The sequence below is a fragment of the Dromaius novaehollandiae genome, chromosome 29 (genome assembly GCF_036370855.1).
Source record: "Dromaius novaehollandiae isolate bDroNov1 chromosome 29, bDroNov1.hap1, whole genome shotgun sequence".
In the NCBI taxonomy this organism is placed as follows: domain Eukaryota; kingdom Metazoa; phylum Chordata; class Aves; order Casuariiformes; family Dromaiidae; genus Dromaius; species Dromaius novaehollandiae.
In genome coordinates, this window is record NC_088126.1 from 2,996,361 (window position 1) to 3,018,171 (window position 21,811).

General features: G+C 68.7%; 1 protein-coding gene across 1 annotated transcript; it reads right to left on the reverse strand.

Moving 5' to 3' along the window:
• Window positions 1–2,755: 2,755 nt before the first annotated feature.
• LOC112997239 (sodium/potassium-transporting ATPase subunit alpha-2) lies at window positions 2,756–18,089 on the reverse strand. The gene is made up of 23 exons (XM_064498793.1): window positions 18,032–18,089; window positions 15,770–15,874; window positions 15,383–15,442; window positions 15,018–15,221; window positions 13,287–13,400; window positions 13,063–13,197; window positions 12,720–12,837; window positions 11,833–12,101; window positions 11,546–11,744; window positions 9,741–9,850; window positions 9,518–9,652; window positions 9,213–9,402; window positions 7,755–7,930; window positions 7,481–7,617; window positions 6,391–6,541; window positions 6,070–6,238; window positions 5,718–5,872; window positions 5,516–5,639; window positions 4,636–4,781; window positions 4,023–4,153; window positions 3,830–3,931; window positions 3,615–3,706; window positions 2,756–3,106 (listed from the first exon to the last, which is right to left on the reverse strand). Exons 1-23 carry the CDS (start codon window positions 18,041–18,043, stop codon window positions 3,078–3,080), a joined length of 3,063 nt encoding a protein of 1,020 aa, XP_064354863.1. The 5' UTR covers window positions 18,044–18,089; the 3' UTR covers window positions 2,756–3,077.
• Window positions 18,090–21,811: the final 3,722 nt, after the last annotated feature.

Consider the following 21,811-nt stretch of genomic DNA (forward strand, 5'->3'; position numbering starts at 1 on the left):
ACTGGGGAGGTGGGGTCCCCAGGACCCCCACGGAGTGCCCCATGCCCCCATGGGTGGGGCTATGGGTGCCCAGGACCCCTGTGGGGGGGGGATATGGGTGCCCAGGACCCCCATGACCGCAGAGATGGGGTGCACGGGACTCCAGCAGGGGGGATGCGGATGCCCAGGACCCATATGCCTTCCCGGGACCCCCCATGTGTGGGGCAGTGGGGGGCCTGAGACCCCCCCCCCCCCGCAAGGGCTGTGGGGCAGCCAGGACCCCTGTGTCCAGGGACATGGGGGGTGCAGGACCCATGACAAGGTGCTGCAGGGTGCTGGGACCCCCATGCCCAGCGGGTGCCCCTGGGGGTGGCCGAGAGCCGGGGGGGGGTCCTTGTCCCCCGGGGCCAGCGCCGCCCCACTGGACGAGGCGCCCCCCCCCCCCCCCAATGGCGCCAGCCCTGGTTTCGAATGACCCTGAGTCGGAGCCTCCTTATTTTTAAACCGCGGCGGATACCGAAACCCTCCGGGCGAAACCCGAGCGGGGCCGGACCCTGCGCCCCCACCCACGCTGCTGACTCAGCAGCACCCAGGCCTCCCGATCCCAGCAGCTCCCGCCCCGCCGGACCAGGGCCCAGGCGTCCGGCAGGCGAGGGAGGTGCCAGGCCCCCCCTTTTGCACCACAGGCACCGGTACTTGGGGGTCCCAAGGTGCCGGGGCACAGGGATAGGTGTGCACACACACTGGCACGTGTGAGTGTGCATGCTTGTGCGCACGCAAGGACACTCGTGTGCACATACACCAACAGGCATGCACAGGCGTCTAGGTGTATGCACGTGCATCTAGGTGTGTGCATAGGCGTCTAGGTGTGAGCACATGCATCTAGGTGTGTGCACATGCGTCTAGGTGTGTGCATGTGCATCTAGGTGTGAGCACATGCATCTAGGTGTGAGCACGTGCATCTAGGTGTGTGCACAGGCGTCTAGGTGTGTGCATGTGCATCTAGGTGTGTGCAAGTGCATCTAGGTGTGAGCACATGCGTCCAGGTGTGTGCACAGGTGTCTAGGTGTGTGCACAGGCATCTAGGTGTGAGCACAGGCATCTAGGTGTGTGCACGTGCATCTAGGTGTGTGCACAGGCATCTAGGTGTGAGCACAGGCGTCTAGGTGTGAGCATGTGCATCTAGGTGTGTGCACATGCGTCCAGGTGTGTGCACAGGCGTCTAGGTGTGTGCATGTGCATCTAGGTGTGAGCACATGCATCTGCGTGTGAGCACGTGCATCTAGGTGTGCGCACGTGCATCTAGGTGTGAGCACAGGCGTCTAGGTGTGAGCACGTGCATCTAGGTGTGTGCACATGCGTCCAGGTGTGTGCACAGGTGTCTAGGTGTATGCACAGGCATCTAGGTGTGAGCACGTGCGTCTAGGTGTGTGCACAGGCGTCTAGGTGTGAGCACGTGCGTCTAGGTGTGAGCACACACATGCACCATGCACGCACACGTGGGGACACTCGTGCACGGATGCAGATGACGCGTGTGCGCACGTGCACGTGCATCCAGACACAAGCACACACGGATGGTAACGTGCACACACATACAAGCAGGCACGGCAGCACGAGTGCACACCCGCTTGCGCACATACAGCCGCACGCACAGCCGTGTTGCACACACACACACACACACACACACACCCGCCAGCGCCGGCGAGGGGACCAGCGGCAGCACCCCGGTCGGGGGCGGCGGGTCCCCGGGTCCCCGGGGTGCCTGGACAGGTGCCCGCGAGGCGGCCGCGTTATTTATACCCGGCAGCTGCCGGTATTTCGGGCGGTGAGAAATGCCGGGCGGGTGGGTGGGATTGGTGCTGCCCCCCCCTCCCCCCCGGGTCCGGGCTTGGCCCCCCGGGGCAGCCACCAGGGGGCGCCACTCGCTGGGGGCATGAGGGAGTGGGGGACACGGGGGACACGGGGGACATGGGGGGACATGGGGGGACATGGGGGACATAGGGAACATGGGGGGACACGGGAGTTATGGGGGACATGAGGGACACAGGGGCAAGAGGGATATGAGGGACATGGGGGCATCAGGGGACATGGGGGGACAAGAGGGACAAATGGGACAAATGGGACATGGGGGGACATGGAGGACATGGGGAACATGGGGGGACACGAGAGTTATGGGGGACATGAGGGACACGGGGGCAAGAGGGATATGAGGGACATGGGGGCATCAGGGCATGAGGGATATGGGGCAGAGGGGACATGGGGGGACAAGAGGGACAAATGGGGCATGGAGGACATGGGGAGAACCAAGGCATGAGGGACATGGGGGACATGGAGGTCATGGGGGACAAGAGGGATATGGAGGACTTGGGGGGCATTGGGGGATGAGAGACATGGAGGACATGGGGGGCAAGAGGGATATGGGGGGACATGGGTGACTGGGCACTTGGGGGCATGGGGGACAAGAGAGAAATGGGGGACACGGGGGGCACAAGGGCCATGGGGTACATGGAGCACACAGAGGATGTGGGGGACATGGGGGACATGAGGGACATGGGGGGCATCAGGGCATGGGGCACCTGGAGAAGGTGGGGGACATTGCCAGGTTGTTCGTCAGACCTCTCCAAGCCCCGTCCCGTGTCCCCCCCATCCTTTGTGTCCCCAAATCCCCCCACTTCCCCATCCCCCCCTTGGTCCCCCCCATTCCCCATTGCCCCTCTTGCCGCTGCCCCCCAGGCTGGCATGTGCCCCCAGGCACAGAGATGGGGGGGGGCATGGCTGGAAGGGGTTCAACCATTTTATTGCTCAAAAAGAGAGGACGGGGAGGACAGGGGGTCTGGGTGCTCACATTGGGGGGCACCAGGGCCCCCCCACAGGGCACCCCCTGGGCCAGGGGCAGAGCCGGACGCCTGGGTCCCCGTGGGCCTGGGGGGGGGGCACCCCCTCGCTGTGCCCGGGCAGTGCCAGCCCTGGGGTTAGTACCGGGGCCACAGTTAGAGGTTGACATGGGCAGCACGTGGGGGGGGGCGGGGGGGTCCCGGTGCCCCTGGGTGGGGGTCCCGGTGCCCCCCGCACCGGTGAGGGCTGCCCCACGCTGGCACCTAGTAGTAGGTCTCCTTCTCCACCCAGCCTGGGAAAAGGGGTGCAGGTTAGATGGGGGTGACACCCCCCCACGTGTCCCCACCCCCTTGGGTGCTCCCTACCCCTCTGAGTTCCCTTGGGTGCCCCCCATTCCCCTCGGGTGCCCCCCAGCCCCTTTGGGTGCCCCCCACCTGTCCTGGGTGTCCCCTTGTCCCATCAGGGTGCCCCATTCCTCGGGTAGCTCCCACTGCCCCAGGGTGCCCCCACCCTCCTGGGTGCCCCCACCGCCCTGGGTGCCTCCAAACCCCCTTGGGTGCCCCCACCACCCCTCAGCACCCCAACTCAGCACCTGCCCCCCCGTGTGCCCCCCACCCCCCTGAATATCCCCAGCTCCTTGGGTGCCCCCCAACCTCACGGCATCCCCTGACCCCCCACCTTTGGGTGCCCCACAGCCCTTTGGGTGCCTCCCGGGGCGCAACGCCCACGTTGGGGGTGGCATTGCCCACCCCGGGGGGGGGGGTTCGGGGGTCCCGCCGGGGGCCGCGGGCGACACTCACCGCCGGGGTAGCGGCGCAGGATGAGCTTGCGCACCTCGTCGTAGGCGAAGATGAGGAGGCTGTAGGGGAAGGCGCAGAACCACCAAGTGACCCTGCGCGGGACAGCGTTCGTGTCACCGGGGGCAGCGGGTGCAGCGGGTGCACGGCACCCGGGCGATGCCGCAGCTCGGGGAGGGGGGGCTCGGGCACGGGCACAGCCCCCCCGCCGCACTCACTTGAGCGGGTACATGCGCAGCGCGACCCCCATGCCGGGGCAGTAGGACAGGAACGCCGCCAGCGCCGTCTCCTCCAGCAGCCCGAAGATGAGAATCTTGTTCCTGGGGGACGGCAGCGGCGGTGGGACGCAGGGCACCCGGCACCCAGGGGCCCAGCACCCTCCGGGCGCCCGCGCCGCCGGCACGGACTCACTTCATGCCCTGCTGGAAGACGGAGTTGCGGCGGGTCTTGCAGATGATGAGGTCGGCCCACTGCACCACCACGATGCTGGCGAAGAAGGCCGTGTGGCACGTGAACTCCACCACCTTGCGCTGCTCGTAGGTCTGCGGGGGCACACGGCGCGGCTCAGCCCGGACCCCCCCACCCCGCCCGTGCACCCGTGGCTTTGCACGAGGCGGTTGGGTGCCGGCGAGCGTGCAAGAGCGCGGTAGGCGAACCCGGAGCTCCGCACAGCAGGGAAGGTGCAGACAAGCGTGGGCGACCATCACGTGTGACCATGCGAGCGTGCAAAGGGTGCCTACGCCCAGGCACACGCACAACCCAACCAGGGTGCGAGTGCACAAGCGTGCGCACAGGCGTACATGGGCAGCACGTGCAGGCACAGTCGCAGGAACAGGCGCACGGGTGCGGAAACGGGTGAGCGGCGTGGCTGGATGTTCACGAGAAGGTGCGTGGCAGCGTGCGAGTGCAAGAGGAGGAAGAGGACACCTGCGAGCGTGCAAGCACGCGAGGGAAGGGGCGCGAGGGGACAGTCCTTGCGTGGTTTGGCACGGCACGGCACGGCACGGCACGGCTCGGCGCTCACCCACTCCTGCCCGTAGGAATCCTCCAGGTCGTTGGTGGAGCGGTCGTCCCAGGCGAGGCGGATGCCCACCAGCGTGGAGGGCAGGAAGCCGTTCTCCGCCAGGATCACGAAGTAGGTGAAGAAGCCGCCCAGCGCCTGGATCATCCCTGCGGGCACCGGGCGCCTCAGCCCCCGCCGAGCCCGTCCCCGGGGCTGCGGTGCCACGTGGGCGCCCCAGGGCCACACGGGACCCCGGGGCCACCCAGTGCCCTTGGTCCCTTGGTGTCCCATGGGGTCCCTCTGGGGCACATGGGGACAGGGCACTGCAGATCAGGGCATAGCTGGGTGCCACAGGGTGCCCTGGGGTCACGAGTGGGTGCCCTGGTGTCACGAGTGGGTGCCCTGCTGTCACATGGGGCCCCAGTGTCACCTGAGGGTCCCCAGTTTCATACATGGGTGCTCTAGTGTCACAAGCGGGTGCCCTGGTGTCACTAGTGTGTGTCCTGGTATCACGAGTGTGTCTTCAGGTGCCGCCTGGCAGCCCTGGTGTCACTGGTGGGTGCCCAGGTGTCACAAGTGGGTGCCCTGGTGTCACTAGTGGGTCCTCGGGTGCCACTTGGTGCCCTTGACATCAAGAACGGGTGGGCTGGTGTCCCTGATGCCAGCTATGGGGACATCCCCTGGTGTCACGGGTGGGTGCCTGGTGTCACGAGCAGGTCCCCAGGTGCTACCTGGTGCCCTTGGTGTCACCAGTGGATGCCCTGATTTCACCGGTGGGTGCCCTGGTGTCACTAGTGGATACCCAGGGTGCCCTTGGTCTCACCCGTGGGTGCCCCGATGTCCCCGGGGGGTCCCCGCTGTCCCCCGGGGCACCCAGGCGAGCACCCCCGGGGGTCCTCACCGATCTGCCCGTAGGCCATGCTGATGAGCCGCTCATTCACCAGCTTGTCCGTCTTGGGGTTCCTGGGCTGCCGCTTCATGATGTCGCTCTCGGCCGCCTCGTAGGCCAGGGAGATGGCGGGGACCTGGGCGGGCGGCGGGTGAGCGGGGCACCTCGCTGGTGTCCCCGCACCCTGCGCCCCGCTGTCCCCCCGGGGCCTCACCATGTCGGTGCCCAGGTCGATGCAGAGGATGGTGACTGTGCCCAGGGGCAGCGGGATGTTGGCGATGATGAAGAGGAGGAAGGGGGTGATCTCGGGGATGTTGCTGGTCAGGGTGTAGGCGATGGACTTCTTCAGGTTGTCAAAGATGAGGCGCCCTGCGGGGTGTCCCAGGGCGGTGAGTCACCAGGTGTCCCCGGAGATGCCACCGGGGAGGGACAAGGAGAGGTGACCCAGGGCAGGAGGGCGCCAGCACAGCGGTGGCACCCGGCTGGTGGCCCGCGGCAGGTCGGGAGGGGCGATGGGGACAGCTGGCACTGCCGGTGCCCCCGTCACCTGCCGCGGTGGCACCGACCTTCCTCCACACCGGTGACGATGGAGGCGAAGTTGTCGTCCAGCAGGATCATGTCGGCCGCCTGCTTGGAGACGTCGGAGCCGGCGATGCCCATGGCGATGCCGATGTCGGCCTTCTTCAGCGCCGGCGAGTCGTTCACCCCGTCGCCCGTCACCGCCACGATGGCACCCTGGGGTGGCAGGGGGGACAAGGCACCGTGGGGCGTGGGTGGGCAGCCAGAGCGCTGCCCGGGGGGGGGATCGCCAGGGCCCACGGCAGGGTGGCCATGGCGGGTGTCGGGGCCACCAGAGCAGAGGGGACGTGGGACTGCGGGGCGCCCACCTGGCGCTGGCAGCCCTCCACGATGATGAGCTTCTGCTGGGGCGAGGTGCGGGCGAAGACGATCTCCGTGTGGTTCTTGAGGATCTCGTCCAGCTGCTCCGACGTCATGTCCTTGAGGTCGGAGCCGTGCACCACGCAGGCCTTGGCCTCCCTGCGGGCACGGCGGGCTGAGCGGTGCCAGCCCGGGCCATGCAGGGCCACGGCCACCACGCTGGGCCGGGCCGGGCTGGGCCATGTCGCACCGTGCCAGGCTCTACCATGTCACACCAGGCTAGACTGTACCATGTCACACCATCCTAGGCTGTACCATGTCACACCGTGCCAGGTTGTGCCATGTCACTGTGCCAGGCTGTGTCATGTCACACCGTGCCGGGCTGTGCCATGTCACACCATGCCATGCTGTGCCATGCCACTGTGCCAGGCTGTGTCATTGCACACCATGCTGGGTTGTGTCATTGCACACCATGCCCAGTTGTGCCATGTCACACCACACTGGGCTGTGCCATGTCACACCATGCCAGGCTGTACCATGTCACACCATGCCAGGTTGTGCCATGCCACTGTGCCAGGCTGTGTCATGTCACACCATGCCGGGCTGTGTCATTGCACACCATGCCTGGTTGTGCCATGTCGCACCATGCTGGGGCTGTACCATGTCACACCATGCCAGGTTGTGCCATGTCACATTGTGCTGGGGCTGTACCATGTCACACCATGCCAGGTTGTGCCATGCCACTGTGCCAGGCTGTGTCATGTCACACCACGCCAGGTTGTGCTATGTCACATTGTGCTGGGACTGTACCATGTCACACCATACCAGGTTGTGCCAGGCCACTGTGCCAGGCTGTGTCATGTCACACCGTGCTGGGCTGTGTCATTGCACACCATGCCTGGTTGTGCCACGTCACACCACGCTGCGCTGTGCCATGTCACACCATGCCAGGTTGTGCCATGCCACTGTGCCAGGCTGTGTCATTGCACACCATGCCAGGTTGTGCCATGTCACACTGTGCCCGGTTGTGCCATGTCACACCACGCCCGGTTGTGCCACGTCACACCACGCTGGGCTGGGCTGTGCCCAGCGACCTACCGGGGGTTGACCTGGCTGACGGGGATGTTGAGGCGGGCAGCGATGTCCTCCACCGTCTCGTTGCCCTCCGAAATGATGCCCACGCCTTTGGCGATGGCCTTGGCTGTGATGGGGTGGTCTCCGGTCACCATGATCACCTGCGGCAGGGGACAGCCGTGAGGGCAGCAGGACCCTTGGGTCGTTCCCACCCCGGGCAGCATCGACCCCGTGGTGGCCCGGCCCGACTGCCCGGTCCCCGGGTCCCCGGCCTGGCTCCCCGTCCGCGGGGCTCCACCTTGATGCCGGCGCTGCGGCACTTGCCCACGGCGTCGGGCACGGCGGCGCGGGGGGGGTCGATCATGGACATGAGCCCCACGAAGCAGAGGTTGGTGGTGGGGAAGTTGATCTCGTCGGCGTCAAACCTGAAGCCTCGGGGGAACTTGTCCGGGGGCAGGTAGAGGTGGCAGAAACCTGGCGGGCACCGGCGGGTGACGCGCGCGCGGGCACCGTGGCGGGCACCCCCCGTGCACCTTCCCCTCGCCTGCCCCACGGCCTCCCTGCCCCTTGCCCCCGTGTCCCCGTGTCCCTTGTGCCCCACCATGGCCTGAGGTCCCCTTACGTGCCTCGTGCCCCGTCTCCCTTAATGTCACCCAGACCCCTGTCCCCCACATCCCTTCTGCCCCCGTGTCCCTATCACTTCATGCCCCTGCACCCCCATGTCCCCACACCCCATGTTGTCTGCCCTGTGTCCCTATGCCCCTGTGCCCCCATGTCCTCCATTCTCCTTGTCCCCATGTCTCCTTGTTCCCTGTCCCCCATGTCCCCTGTCCCCCCTCCTCCCTGCGCACCATGGCCCCTGTGTCCCCAAGCCCCCATGGCTCTGTGTCCCCATGTCCTCCATACCCCGTGTCCTCTGCCCTGTGTCCCCAAGCTCCCATATCCCTATCCCCCATGCCCCTGTGTCCCCAAGCCCCCATAGCTCTGTGCCCCCCATGTCCTCCATACCCCGTGTCCTCTGCCCTGTGTCCCCAAGCTGCCATATCCCTATCCCCCCATGCCCTGTGACTCCATGTCCCCAAACCCCCTGTGCCCCCACGTCCCCCCAGCCCCTGTGCCTCCATGTCCCCGTGTCCCCATACCCCCTGTGCCTCCATGTCCCCAAACCCCCTGTGCCCCCATGTCTTCAATTCTCCTTGTCCCCATGCCTTGTTCCCTGTCCCCCATGTCCCCTATTCCCCCTCCTCCCTGCGCACCATGGCCCCTGTGTCCCCAAGCCCCCATGGCTCTGTGTCCCCGTGTCCTCCATACCCCATGTCCTCTGCCTGTGTCCCCAAGCTCCCATATCCCTATCCCCCATGCCCTGTGCCTCCATGTCCCTGTGTCCCCATACCCCTTGTGCCTCCATGTCCCCAAACCCCCTGTGCCCCCACGTCTCCCCGGCCCCTGTGCCTCCATGTCCCTGTGTCCCCATACCCCCTGTGCCTCCATGCCCCCAAACCCCCTGTGCCCCCATGTCTTCTATTCTCCTTGTCCCCATGCCTTGTCCCCTGTCCCCCCATGTCCCCTATCCCCCGTGTCCCCATGTCTCCATGTCCTCACGCCCCTGTGCCCTCCATACTCCCATGTCCCCCTGCCCCATGTCCCCATGTCCCCACGTCCCCCCCCGCCCACACACTCCCCAGCTTCCCATCACCCCCCGGCCCTGTCCCCCGCATCCCCACACCCCCCCCCCCGGCTCCGGCACCCGCCTCACCCAGGACGCGCTCGCCCAGCCCGCCCAGCTCCAGGTAGGCGTTCTGGAAGGCCTCGCGCATCTCCTCGTCCAGCGGCACCTCCTGGCCCTGCATCAGGATGCGGGAGCAGCGGTCCAGGATGCGCTCCGGGGCGCCCTTCATCACCAGCAAGTAGCCCTGCGGGTCGTCCTCCCGCTCGTGGATGGAGAGCTGCGGGCACGGCGGGCGCCGGTGGCACCGGGCACGGCTGGCGGGCTGCCGCCGGCTGCGGCACGAGAGCTGTCCCGCTCTGGGCCCCGCGCGGTCCCGCCCGCCCCGGGCCCACCTGGTACTTGTTGGTGGAGTTGAAGGGGATTTCGGTGACTTTGGGGTTCTTGTCCCGCATCTTCTTGACGGAGCCGCACGAGAGCTGGATGCACTTGAGCAGCGCCGACTCGGACGCGTCGCCCGCCGTGTCGCGCTGGGGCACGGAGAGGCGCTGAGTGCCACCGCGGGCACCGCGGGCGGTGGCGGGGACGGGGACGGGGGGCACCCGGGCGGCCGCCTACCTTGGAAATGGAGATGTTCTCCTGGCCCGGCTTGAAGACGGCACGGTTGCAGAGCCCGGCGATGCGGGCCAGGGCTGCCCACGTGGGCGAGCGCTTGTCGAAGGTGGCACCTGCGGGACGCCCCGTCCCCGTCCCCATCAGCCGCGCCGGGGCTCCCCCGCAGTGTCCCCCACCTCCTCCGGCCGGGCCAGCTCGGCCTGGGCAGTGCCACCGGCCCCAAGGGCTCAAGGAGGTGCCCGGGGATGGGGGTGGCCCTGGGGACAGGGTGCCCCGGGGAAGGGTGCCCAAGGGAAGGGGCAGCCCAGGGGTCAGGGTGCCCAGGGCGAGGAGATCCCAGGAGAAGGAGGCACCCGGGGGTCGGGACGCCGGGGAAGTGTTTGGGTGCAGGAGGAAGTAAGAGTGGGCCAAGGGCTCAGGGTGCCCGGGGGAAGGGGTGTGCGGAAGAAGGGAGCGTCCATGCACTGAGGTGCCGGGGAAGTGACGTCTGGGTGCAGGAGCAAGGAAGGGGGTGCCCGGGAATCAGGGTGCCCAAGGGAAAGGGGACCCCAAGAGAAGGAGCTACCAAGGGATTGGGGCACCAAGGAAGTGATATCGGGTGCAGGACAAGGAAGAGGGTGCCCGGGAATCAGGGTGCCCAAGGGAAAGGGGACCCCAAGGGAAAGGGGACCCCAAGAGAAGGAGCTACCATGGGATTGGGGCACCAAGGAAGTGATATCGGGTGCAGGACAAGGAAGATGGTGTCCAGGGATGAGGGTGCCCAAGGGAAAGGTGACCCCAAGGGAAAGGGGACCCCAAGAGAAGGAGCTACCAAGGGATTGGGGTACCAGGGCAGTGATATCGGGTGCAGGACAAGGAAGATGGTGTCCAGGGATGAGGGTGCCCAAGGGAAAGGGGACCCCAAGGGAAAGGGGACCCCAAGAGAAGGAGCTACCAAGGGATTGGGGTACCAGGGCAGTGATATCGGGTGCAGGACAAGGAAGATGGTGTCCAGGGATGAGGGTGCCCAAGGGAAAGGGGACCCCAAGAGAAGGAGCTACCAAGGGATTGGGGCACCAAGGAAGTGATATCGGGTGCAGGACAAGGAAGAGGGTGTCCAGGGATGAGGGTGCCCAAGGGAAAGGGGACCCCAAGAGAAGGAGCTACCAAGGGATTGGGGTACCAGGGCAGTGATATCGGGTGCAGGACAAGGAAGAGGGTGTCCAGGGATGAGGGTGCCCAAGGGAAAGGGGACCCCAAGAGAAGGAGCTACCAAGGGATTGGGGTACCAGGGCAGTGATATCGGGTGCAGGACAAGGAAGAGGGTGTCCAGGCGTCAGGGTGCCCAAGGGAAAGGTGACCCCAAGGGAAAGGGGACCCCAAGAGAAGGAGCTACCAAGGGATTGGGGTACCAGGGAAGTGATATTGGGTGCAGGACAAGGAAGAGGGTGCCCAGGAATCAGGGTGCCCAAGGGAAAGGGGACCCCAAGAGAAGGAGCTACCAAGGGATTGGGGCACCAGGGCAGTGATACCGGGTGCAGGACAAGGAAGAGGGTGTCCAGGGATGAGGGTGCCCAAGGGAAAGGGGACCCCAAGAGAAGGAGCTACCATGGGATTGGGGCACCAGGGCAGTGATACCGGGTGCAGGACAAGGAAGAGGGTGTCCAGGGATGAGGGTGCCCAAGGGAAGGGGGTGCCCAGGGCTCGGGGTGCCAGGGAAGCCATGTCCGGGTGCAGCAGCAAGGAGCGGGGTGCCCAGGCGGAGACGGGCCTGCCCAGCAAAACAGGGCCAGGGGAAGGGGCGCCTGGGCCCCGCGCCGGCCGCCCACCCGACTGGTCCTCGGTGGTGTCGGCCTCGTGGATCTGGTTGTCGAACCACATGTGGGCCACGGTCATGCGGTTCTGGGTGAGGGTGCCCGTCTTGTCGGAGCAGATGGTGGAGGTGGAGCCCAGCGTCTCCACCGCCTCCAGGTTCTTCACCAGGCAGTTCTTGCGCGCCATGCGCTTGGCCGTCAGCGTCAGGCACACCTGGCACGGCGGCACCCATGGGTGTTCCCGGGCACCCTGCTCTCCCAGTACAACCAGTCCCCTCTCCCAGTGCCCCCAGTGCCCTTACCGTGACAGTGGCCAGCAGCCCCTCGGGGACATTGGCCACGATGATGCCGATGAGGAAGATGACGGCCTCGAGCCAGGTGTAGCCGAGGATGAGGGAGAGGATGAAGAAGGAGAGGCCGAGGAAGACGGCGACGCCGGTGATGAGGCGGATGAAGTGCTCGATCTCCATGGCGATGGGCGTGCGGCCCACCTCGAGTCCCGAGGCCAGCGAGGCGATGCGCCCCATCACCGTGCGGTCCCCCGTGGAGATCACGATGCCCCGGGCCGTGCCTGCCGGGGACGGGTGTGGGTCGTGTGCCCCCGCCGAGCACCGGGGCTTGGGGGGCACCCACGCCCCCCCGGGACGCTGGGGACACCCATCCGTGTAGGGGACACCATCGGCACCCACTGCCCAAGGATACTGTGGGCATTTGCCCACCCAGGGGACAGCAGAGACGCCCAGGGGACATTGGGGCGTGAAAGCCACGTGCCCACTTTGGGCCCTGGGGACACAAGGAGCACTGAGGGCACCCACCTTCCCGGGGGACACCAAGGACCCTGGGGACACCTGTTTGCCCAGGGACACCCAGAGGACACTGGGAACCCCCACCCACCTAGGGGACCCAGGGGACACGTCCAACCCTGGGGACATGAGGGGACTCAGCTGACGTGCCCACCCCAGGTGTATCAGGGGCACCGGGGCACTGGGGCACCCACCTATCCAGGAGACACTGGGGACATGTGCCCATCCCAGGGGTACTGGGGACTTTTAGGGTCTGGGGGCACCACCAGCACCCACCCAGTGCCTGGGGACCCCCAGGGCTCCCAGTGCCTCTCCCAGTGGGTGCCCAGTGCCCCCCAGGGCCGTTTGCCCCCCCCCCACGCCCGGCGCCTGCCGGGTGCCCTCACCCTCCACGCAGTTGGTGGAGAAGAAGCAGATGTTTCGGGTCTCCAGCGGGTTCTCGTGGGTGAACTCGGGCGAGCGGGTCTGCGGCTCCGACTCGCCCGTCAGCGAGGAGTTATCGACCTGGCGCGGCGGGCACGGGCACGGGCATGGGTGCCACGTGGGTGCACGGCTGCTCCATCTTCACCCCACCTCTCGCCCCCCGGCACGGCCAGCCGGACCCCCCCCCCAACCCCAAATGCCACCCCATGCCAGTCCTGCTTCCCACCCAGTGCCAGCCTCGGTGCCAGACCCGTGTCACCCCCGGTGCCCCCCCCGGGCCAGCACGGGTGCCCAGGGCCTGCTCACCTTGCAGCCGTGCGAGGAGATGATGCGCATGTCCGCGGGCACCCGGTCACCCCCCTTCACCTCCACCAGGTCCCCAACTACCACGTTCTCCGCGTTGATCTGGATCTTCTCGCCCTCACGGATCACCAGCGCTTGCTGCCAGGGCGGGACACACCGTGGGGCACCCGCGAGGGCTCTGGGGCACCGTGGGGGGCTGCCCGGGCACAAGCACCCGTGGGTCCTACCTGCGGCACCATGTTCTTGAAGGAGTCCATGATCTTGGAGCTTTTGGCCTCTTGATAGTAGGAGAAGCAGCCGGTGACGATGACGACGGCGGCCAGCACCACCCCCAGGTAGAGCTGGGGACGGAGGCACCGTGTCAGGGTGCCCCGTGCCCACTGCACCCCACACCCCATGCTGGGGACACACGGCCCAGCTGGTCCCCACACCTCCATGATGCCCGTGTCCCCACAATGCCCAAGTCCCCCATGATGCCCACACCTCCGCTGTGCCCATGTCCCCACAGCGATGCCCACAACACCCACACCCCCGTGGTGACCGCACCTCCACGATGCCCATGTCTCCTGCGATGCCGCCACCTCCGCAGTGTCCATGTCCCCTGCAGTGTCCCCTGCTCTGCACTGCCCATGTTCCCCATGGTGCCAGCATCTCCACGATGCCCATGTCCCCCATGATGCCTGCACCTCCACGATGCCCATGTCCCCCACGTGTGCACCTTCACCATGCCCATGTCCCCTGCGATGCCTGCACCTCCACGATGCCCATGTCCCCTGCAATGTCCCCTGCTCTGCACTGCCCATGTTCCCCATGGTGCCTGCATCTCCACGATGCTCATGACCGCATGACATCTACACCTCCACGATGCCCATGTCCCCTGTGATGCCTGCACCTCTGTGGTGCCCGTGTCCCCCACGTGTGCACCTCCATGATGCCCATGTCCCCCATGATGCCTGCACCTCCATGATGCCCATGTCCCCTACATGTGCACCTCCACGATGCCCATGTCCCCCATGATGCCTGCACCTCCACAATGCCCATGTTCCCTACATGTGCACCTCCACGATGCCCACGTCCCCCATGATGCCTGCACCTCCACGATGCCCATGTCCCCCATGTGTGCTCCTCCACGATGCCCATGTCCCCCATGATGCCTGCGTCTCCACGATGCCCACGTCCCCTGTGATATCTGCACCTCCACGATGCCCATGTCCCCCACGATGCCTGCACCTCCATGATGCCCATGTCCCCTACATGTGCACCTCCACGATGCCCACGTCCCCTGTGATATCTGCACCTCCATGATGCCCATGTCCCCTACATGTGCACCTCCGTGATGCCCACGTCCCCTGTGATATCTGCACCTCCACGATGCCCATGTCCCCTACATGTGCACCTCCACGATGCCCACATCCCCCATGATGCCTGCACCTCCACGATGCCCATGTCCCCCATGTGTGCTCCTCCACGATGCCCATGTCCCCCATGATGCCTGCGTCTCCACGCTGCCCACGTCCCCTGTGATATCTGCACCTCCACGATGCCCACGTCCCCCATGATGCCTGCATCTCCACGATGCCCATGTCCCCTACGTGTGCAGCTCCGCGATGCCCACGTCCCCCATGATGCCTGCGTCTCCACGATGCCCACGTCCCCTGTGATATCTGCACCTCCACGATGCCCATGTCCCCTACATGTGCACCTCCACGATGCCCACGTCCCCCATGATGCCTGCATCTCCACGATGCCCATGTCCCCCATGTGTGCTCCTCCACGATGCCCATGTCCCCCATGATGCCTGCGTCTCCACGATGCCCACGTCCCCTGTGATATCTGCACCTCCACGCTGCCCACGTCCCCTGTGATGCCTGCACCTCTGTGATGCCCATGTCCCCTACGTGTGCACCTCCGCGATGCCCACGTCCCCTGCAATGCCCGCGCCGTGGCGGTGCCCTCACGTTGTCGTTGGACGGCTCGTCCTCCATGGCGGCCTGGATGCCGTAGGCGAGGAAGCAGAGGATGGCGCCGATCCAGAGCAGGATGGAGAAGCCGCCGAAGAGCTGGCGGCAGAACTTGACCCACTCGGGGGTGGTGGGCGGCGGGGTGAGGGCGTTGGGGCCATCCTGCACCAGGATCTCGGCCGCCCGCGCGTTGGTCAGGCCCTGGGGGCGAGGGGACGGTGACGGTCTGGGCGCTGGTGGCCAGCAGCCCCGGGTGGCTTCATGCCCCTCTGAGCAGTGCCACTGCCCGGGCGAGGGGGACGCGAGGGGGACCAGGGGTAGGGGACACCGTGGCCATGGTGGGTGCAGGGGGGACATCTTACCCTGGACAGATCCACCTGGTACTTCCTGCCCAGCTCATCCAGGGACAGTTTGTGGTCATCCTGCCCGGGCAGAGGGTACCGGCGTCACAGCGGCCCGGGCACCGGGCCACCCTGGGGCTGTCCCCCCCCTCCAGGACCCCACCGGGGCCTGCTCTGCCCTCCGTCCCCCCCATCCAGCTCACCCACCCGTTATCCCTCCATCCCCCGTGCATCCATCCCTCCTCTCCCACCGCCCCATTGCTCCCCGGACCCACTGCACAGGGTGGCACCTGTGTCCCCCCAACCTGCCCTCCCAGGGGCCCCAACCCCCACCCTCGTGCCCGTCCCCATCCCCCGGCCACGCGCCTCGTGTCCCCAGGCCCGCTCGTCCCCGTGCCCCGTCCTCACCAAGTTCACCTCCTTCTTCAGCTCGTCCAGCTCCTTCTCCTTCTGCTTCCTCTTGCCGCCCCCGTTCTCCGAGGTGGTGGCTGCGGGCGAGTACTCCCGGCCAGCCTGCGGGCACGGTGTCACCACCAGCACAGGGTCACCACGGCCATGGCCATGACCCTGGGCACGGTGTCACCACCGGCATGATGTCACTGTGGGCATGGTGTTGCCACCAGCACGGCGTCACTGCAGGCATGACCCTCACTGTGGGCACGGTGTTGCCACCAGCATGGTGTCACCACAGGCATGGGCATCATGGTGTCACCATTGCAGTGTCACCACCTGCACTGGAATCACCACGGATTTGGTGTCACTGCCAGCACAGTGTCCCTGTGGGCATGGGCATTGCCACGGGTGCGGTGTCACCACTGGCAAAATGTCACCATGGGCGTCACGGTGGGCATGGTGTCACCACAGGCACGGGTGTCACCCAAGCTCAGGCATCACCTCGGGCACAGGGTGTCCCCACGGGCACGGTGTCACCACAGGTATAGGCACCGCTGTGACTACAGACGTCACCACCAGCACGGTGTCACCATATACCAAGCATCACCGTGGGCCTGGATGTCACCACGTGCAGGGACATCACCGCAGGCACACGGTGTCACCATGGGTGTCACCGCAGGCTGGCACGCCACCACGGGCACGGGGTGTCACTGCAGGTGGGGGTATCACCGCAGGCATGGGTGTCACCATGGGTCGGGGTGTCACCAAGGGCAGGGGACGTCACCAGGGGCACGGGGATGTCATCGAAGCAGGAAACGGGGACCCACAGCACGGGTGTCAGCAAGGGATTGGGGGTGTCACCGTGGGCAGGGGACAGGAACCGGTGTCACCCCCCCAGCTGCCCCCCTCGGACTCCTCCGCGCCGGCCGTCCTTGGCGGGGGGACGCGCCGCCCCGCAGGGGACACGCTGGCACGGCCCGGTGGCACGTCCCAGGCTGCTTTGCCCGCCGCCCTGGCGAGGCTGGCGGGGCCGGGGGGGGGTCACAGCCGTCCCCCCCGGCGGGGGGCTGGCGGGGGGCCGGGGCCGGCCCCGTCCTCGCTGCTGTCATGGAAAATGGCCCCGGTGCCAAGAACAACCGCTGGGAGCAAAGGGGTCGTGTTACCGCGCGGGCAGCGGGGCCGGGGGGGGGGGCTGCGGCGCGGGGGGGGCCGTGACCCCTCACTTTGGGGGCCAATCTCTGCTTTCTGCCCCCCCCCCGGATATCAGGGTCCCCCATGCCGTGGGGGGGGGGCACTTTAGCCCCATAGCGTTGCCCCACGGGGCACGGCAGCATTTGGGAGTGGGGGGGTGCGGGGGGGGCAGCACCCCCCGGGTGAGGATGGGGGGCACCAGCCCCCCCCCATGACCCCCCCGGCAGCCCCCACTGTGCCCGTGGCGGATCGGGGGGGCAGAGGTGGCGTGGGGGGTCCGGGCCTGGATGGTGGCCGTGCCGGGGGGGGGGGGGGGGGGGACACCGGGAGAGGAGCCAGCTGGCGGCTCCGGGACCCCCCCGCGCCCGTTCCCATGGCACCGGGGACCCCGGCGGGAGCAGCCGGGCACGGGGCCACCGCAGCCGTGACGGGGCCCTGCCGCGGGTGGGTCGCGCGTGGGGGACAGCGGCCGGGACGCCTGGGCCCCTCGGCGGTAGCCCCCCCACCCCCGTGCCTCAGTTTCCCCCCGTGGCGACAGCGCTGGGCACCGTGGGGGGGTTGGGGGGGGGGGCAAAGCCCTCCCTGCTTGCACAGTCAGGGAGCCCAGGCATTCCCCCCCCCCGCCCCCCCCATGCTGCATTCCCTCCTCAGACTAGCCGGGGGGGCCCAGGCGTCCGGGCAACCCGTTCCCCGCTGGCTTGCTCCTCCGCGGGGGGGGGGGGAACAGGAATGGGGAGGGGGGGGAGATCTGTCCCCCCCCGGTGCCCCGGACGCCTGGGCTCCTCCGCTGTGCGGGGCTGCTGCGGGACCCCGGGGGGGGGCAGCGGGACCCCGGGGGGGGGCAATAAGGGGTGGCAGGGGGACACGGGTGTAGCGGGGGGGGGGACACGGGGGTGGAAGGGGGACAGCCGGGATGGCGGGGGGGGGGGTCGGGGGGTTTCGGGGACCCCCGTGGGGGGGGGGGGGGCACGGAGCCTGGCCGAGGCGGTGCCCCGGGGTGGGTGCAGCGGGGGGGTGCAGCGGGGGGGTGCAGTGGGTGCAGTGGGTGCGGGGGGGGCGGCGGTGCCCCGGGCCCCCCCTACTCACCCCTCTGCCCATGGCGGTGCCGTCGCTGCTCCCGGCCCGGGGCACTCGGGGACGGCGGCGGCGGCGGCGGCGGCGGAGAAAAACCCTCCCGCGGCCCCGCCCGGCCCGGCCCCCCGGGCCCCCCCGACCCCCCCCCCGGGGCCCTCCGGCCGCTCCTCCGCTCCCCCCGCGCCGCCCCCGGACGCTCTCGCCCGGCCCCGGTTCCCTTTCCGCGGCTGGACCCGCTTCCCCGGACCCCCCCCCGGACCCCCCCGGTGCCTCCCCGACCCCCCCCCAGGTCCAAGCTCCCCCCCCCCGGTCCGGGCCGCAGGTCCCCTCCCGGTATCCCCCCCCCCCCAGTCTCCCCCGGTCCCTCCCAGACCCCCCTGGTCTCCCCCCCCATCCCTCCCGCCTGGCCCCCCCCCATCTGCCTCCCCTGGCCCCCCCCCTCCACCCCGCACCCCCCGCCCCAGTCCAGTCCCTCGGTCCCATCCAGCCCCCCTTCCCCAGCCCCCCCCAGTTCGGCCCCACACCCCCTTCCCTGGTCCGGTCCCCTGTCCCCCCCTTTTGCCCCCCCCCGGCTGTTCCCATCCCGGGACACCCCAACCCCCCCGGGAGGCCGAGGGCGTCCGGGGAGCCCCCCCACCCCGGGCACGGGCTGAGGGGCGGCTGGGTGAGGGGCCCAGGCGTCCGAGCCATGACCCCCGCACTGGACCCCCCCCCTTTTAGAGGTGGCCGTGGGACCCAGGCGTCCGGGCCCCCCAGGCCAAGGGGGTGACCCAGGGCTGGGGGGGGGCGGGGGGCAGCCCGGACGCCTGGGCCCCACCTGCCTCAGTTTCCCCTCTGAACCGGGGGCAGCTCTGGGGGGGGCTGGTCCCCGCTGCCGCTCCCCCAGTATGTTTCCAGTCTGCCCAGTACGTCGCTCCCCCCCCCCCGCGCCGGGGGGGCGCTGGCAGGGCCCGGGCCAGGGACGCTGGTGCCACCGAGGAGCCAACGGGGACGTACACGGGCTAAAATTAGCCCCGAGGGAAAGGCCACGGCCACCGGAGGCGGCTGTGCCCGCGGACGACTGTGCCCGGGCCGGCTGTACCTGGGGCCGGCTGTGCCTGCGGACGACTGTGCCTGGGGGCGGCTGTGCCCATGGATGACTGTGCCCGAGGATGGCTGTGCCCGGGGACGGCTGTGCCTGGGAACACGACTGTACCCAGGGCAGCTGTGCCAGGGCTGGCTGTGCCCGCGGACGACTGTGCCCGAGCCGGATGTGCCTGGGGACATGACTGTGCCTGAGGACGGCTGTGCCTGGGGGGCGGCTGTGCCCGCGGACGACTGTTCCCCGGGCCGGATGTGCCCGGGGACACGACTGTGCCCAGGGGCGGCTGTGCCCGAGGTAGCTGTCCCCAGGGCGGCTGTGCCCAGGGACGCGGCTGTGCCCAGGCTGGCTGTGCCCGGAGGTGTGACTGTGCCCGCGGATGGCTGTGCCCAGGGTGACAGCAGTGCCTGGGGTGACGGCTGTGCCCCAGCCGGCTGTGCCCAGGGATGACTGTCTCCGGGGCGGCTGTGCCCGGGGATGCGGCTGTGCCCATGGCTGGTTGTGCCCGAGGTGTGACTGTGCCTGAGGCTGTGCCCATGGACGGCTGTGCCCAGGCATGCGACTGTGCCCAGGGCTGTGCCCATGGACGGCTGTACCCAGAGCCATGGCTGTTCCCATGTGAGACCCCAGACCCCCAGGGCCCCATCCTGCCCCATAGCTTCCAGACCCCCCCTCCTGTCCCAGAGTCCCCAGGACCCCCAGGCCCCCCTCCTGCCCCATAGCTTCCAGACCCCCAGGGCCCCCCTCCTGCCCCATAGCTTCCAGACCCCCCCTCCTGTCCCAGAGTCCCCAGGACCCCCAGGACCCCCCTCCTGCCCCATAGCTTCCAGACCCCCAGGGCCCCCCTCCTGCCCCATAACCCCCAGACCCCCACTGCCCCCCTCCTGCCCCAGAGCCCTCAGGGCCCCCAGGACCCCCTCCTGCCCCATAGCATCCAGACCCCCCTCCTGCCCCATAGCCCCCAGGACCCCCCTCCTGCCCCATAGCATCCGGACCCCCACTGCCCCCTCCTGCCCCATAGCATCCAGCACCCCCCTCCTGCCCCATAGCCCCCAGGACCCCCCTCCTGCCCCATAGCATCCGGACCCCCACTGCCCCATCCTGCCCCATAGCGTCCAGCGCCCCCCTCCTGCCCCTTAGACCCGTATCCTCAGTGCCCCCATCCTGCCCCATAGCTTCCAGCCCCCCAGGCCCCCCCCGCCCCTAGCCCCGCCCCCCGCTCCCCCCGCCCCGCCCCCCGCTGCTCCGTTGCCCTGGCAACCGCCGCCGGGCGCTCAAGGGCGGCCAGAGGGCGGGGGAGGGGGAGGGGGCTGCCCAGTGCATCCCAGTATAACCCAGTGTGTCCCCCCGGCTGCCCCAGTGCAACCCAGTACAGCCCAGTTTGCTCCCCCTGTCTGCCCCAGTGCAACCCAGTGCACCCCCCCCCCCGGCTGTCCCAGTGCAACTTGGTGCATTGCCCCCATCTGCCCCAGTGCAACCCAGTTTGCTCCCCAGCTGCCCCAGTGCAACCCAGTGCAAACCAATTTGCCCCTCCAGTCTGCCCCAGTGCAACCCAGTGTGCCCCTCGGCTGCCCCAGTGCAACCCAGTGTGCTCCTACGGCTTCCCCTGCCCAAACCAGTGTGCCCCACCCTGTCTGCCCCAGTGAAACCCAGTGCAACCCAGTGTGCCCAGTGCAACCCAGTACAACCCAGTGTGCCCCTCATCTGCCCTAGTGCAACCCAGTGCAACCCAGTGCAACCCAGTACAACCCAGTGTGCCCTCCCCATCTGCCCCAGTGCAACCCAGTTTGCCCCCCCGGCTGCCCCAGTACAACCCAGTGTGCCCTCCCATCTGTCCCAGTACAACCCAGTGTGCCCCCCATCTGCCCCAGTACAACCCAGTACAACCCAGTGTGCCCCCCCGGCGCGGTGGGGGCCGGCGCCGGGGCCGGGAGGGGGCCGGGCCGGGCCGGGCAGGCGGGGGGGGGCGCCGCGGCGGGGGGGGGGGTTGCTCCGCCCGGCCCCCGCTGTCCCCAAGCTGAGCAAACAGATGACGCCGGTGCCCCGCGCCCCGGCGCCGCGGGGGACCCAGGCGTCCGGCCTCCCCCCCCCCCCGCTCCCGGGCCCCGCGGGGCAGCTGGCGCCACGCACACGCGTGGGCGAGGCACGGAGCGCCCCCCCCCACCCAGCAGCTGCTGCCCGTGGCGGGGGCGCGCCCGGCTGCGGGGGGGGGGGAGGTGGCGCCGCGTGTCCCCGCCGCGACGCGCGTGGGAGCCCCACGGGTGCGCGCGGCCGCGCTCGGCCCCACGTGGGCGCCCCGGGGAGGGGGCGGGGCTAGAGGCGGGAGGGGGCGGGGCCAGGCGGGAGGGGGCGGGGCCAGGCGGGAGGGGGCGGGGCCAGGGGGGGCGCTGCCTCCCCGGTCGGCTCGGCCCGGCACGGGGGGGGGGGGACGTGTGGGTCAGGGAATGGGATGGGGTAAATGAGGGGGTCGGGGGTGTCTGGGGCAGACTGGAGCTGTGGGGCAGGGCTGTGGGGCTGCTCGGGCCGTGGGGCAGGGCTGTGGGGCAGGTCGGGCTATGGGGCAGGGCTGTGGGGCTGCTCAGGCCATGGGGCAGGGCTGTGGGGCAGGGCTTATGGGGCAGGTCGGGCTATGGGGCAGGGTTTATGGGGCAGGTCAGGCTATAGGGTAGGGTTGTGGGGCAGGTCGGGCTATGGGGCAGCAATGTGGGGCA

Bases quoted from the DNA above. Each gene is read 5' to 3' on its own strand.
- LOC112997239 (XM_064498793.1), bottom strand. The intron at 9,653-9,740 runs GTAGGCGGCCGC...TCCGTGCCCCAG, and splicing joins AGAACATCTCCATTTCCAAG to CGCGACACGGCGGGCGACGC. The intron at 9,403-9,517 runs GTGGGCCCGGGG...CCGTGCCCGCAG, and splicing joins ACTCCACCAACAAGTACCAG to CTCTCCATCCACGAGCGGGA.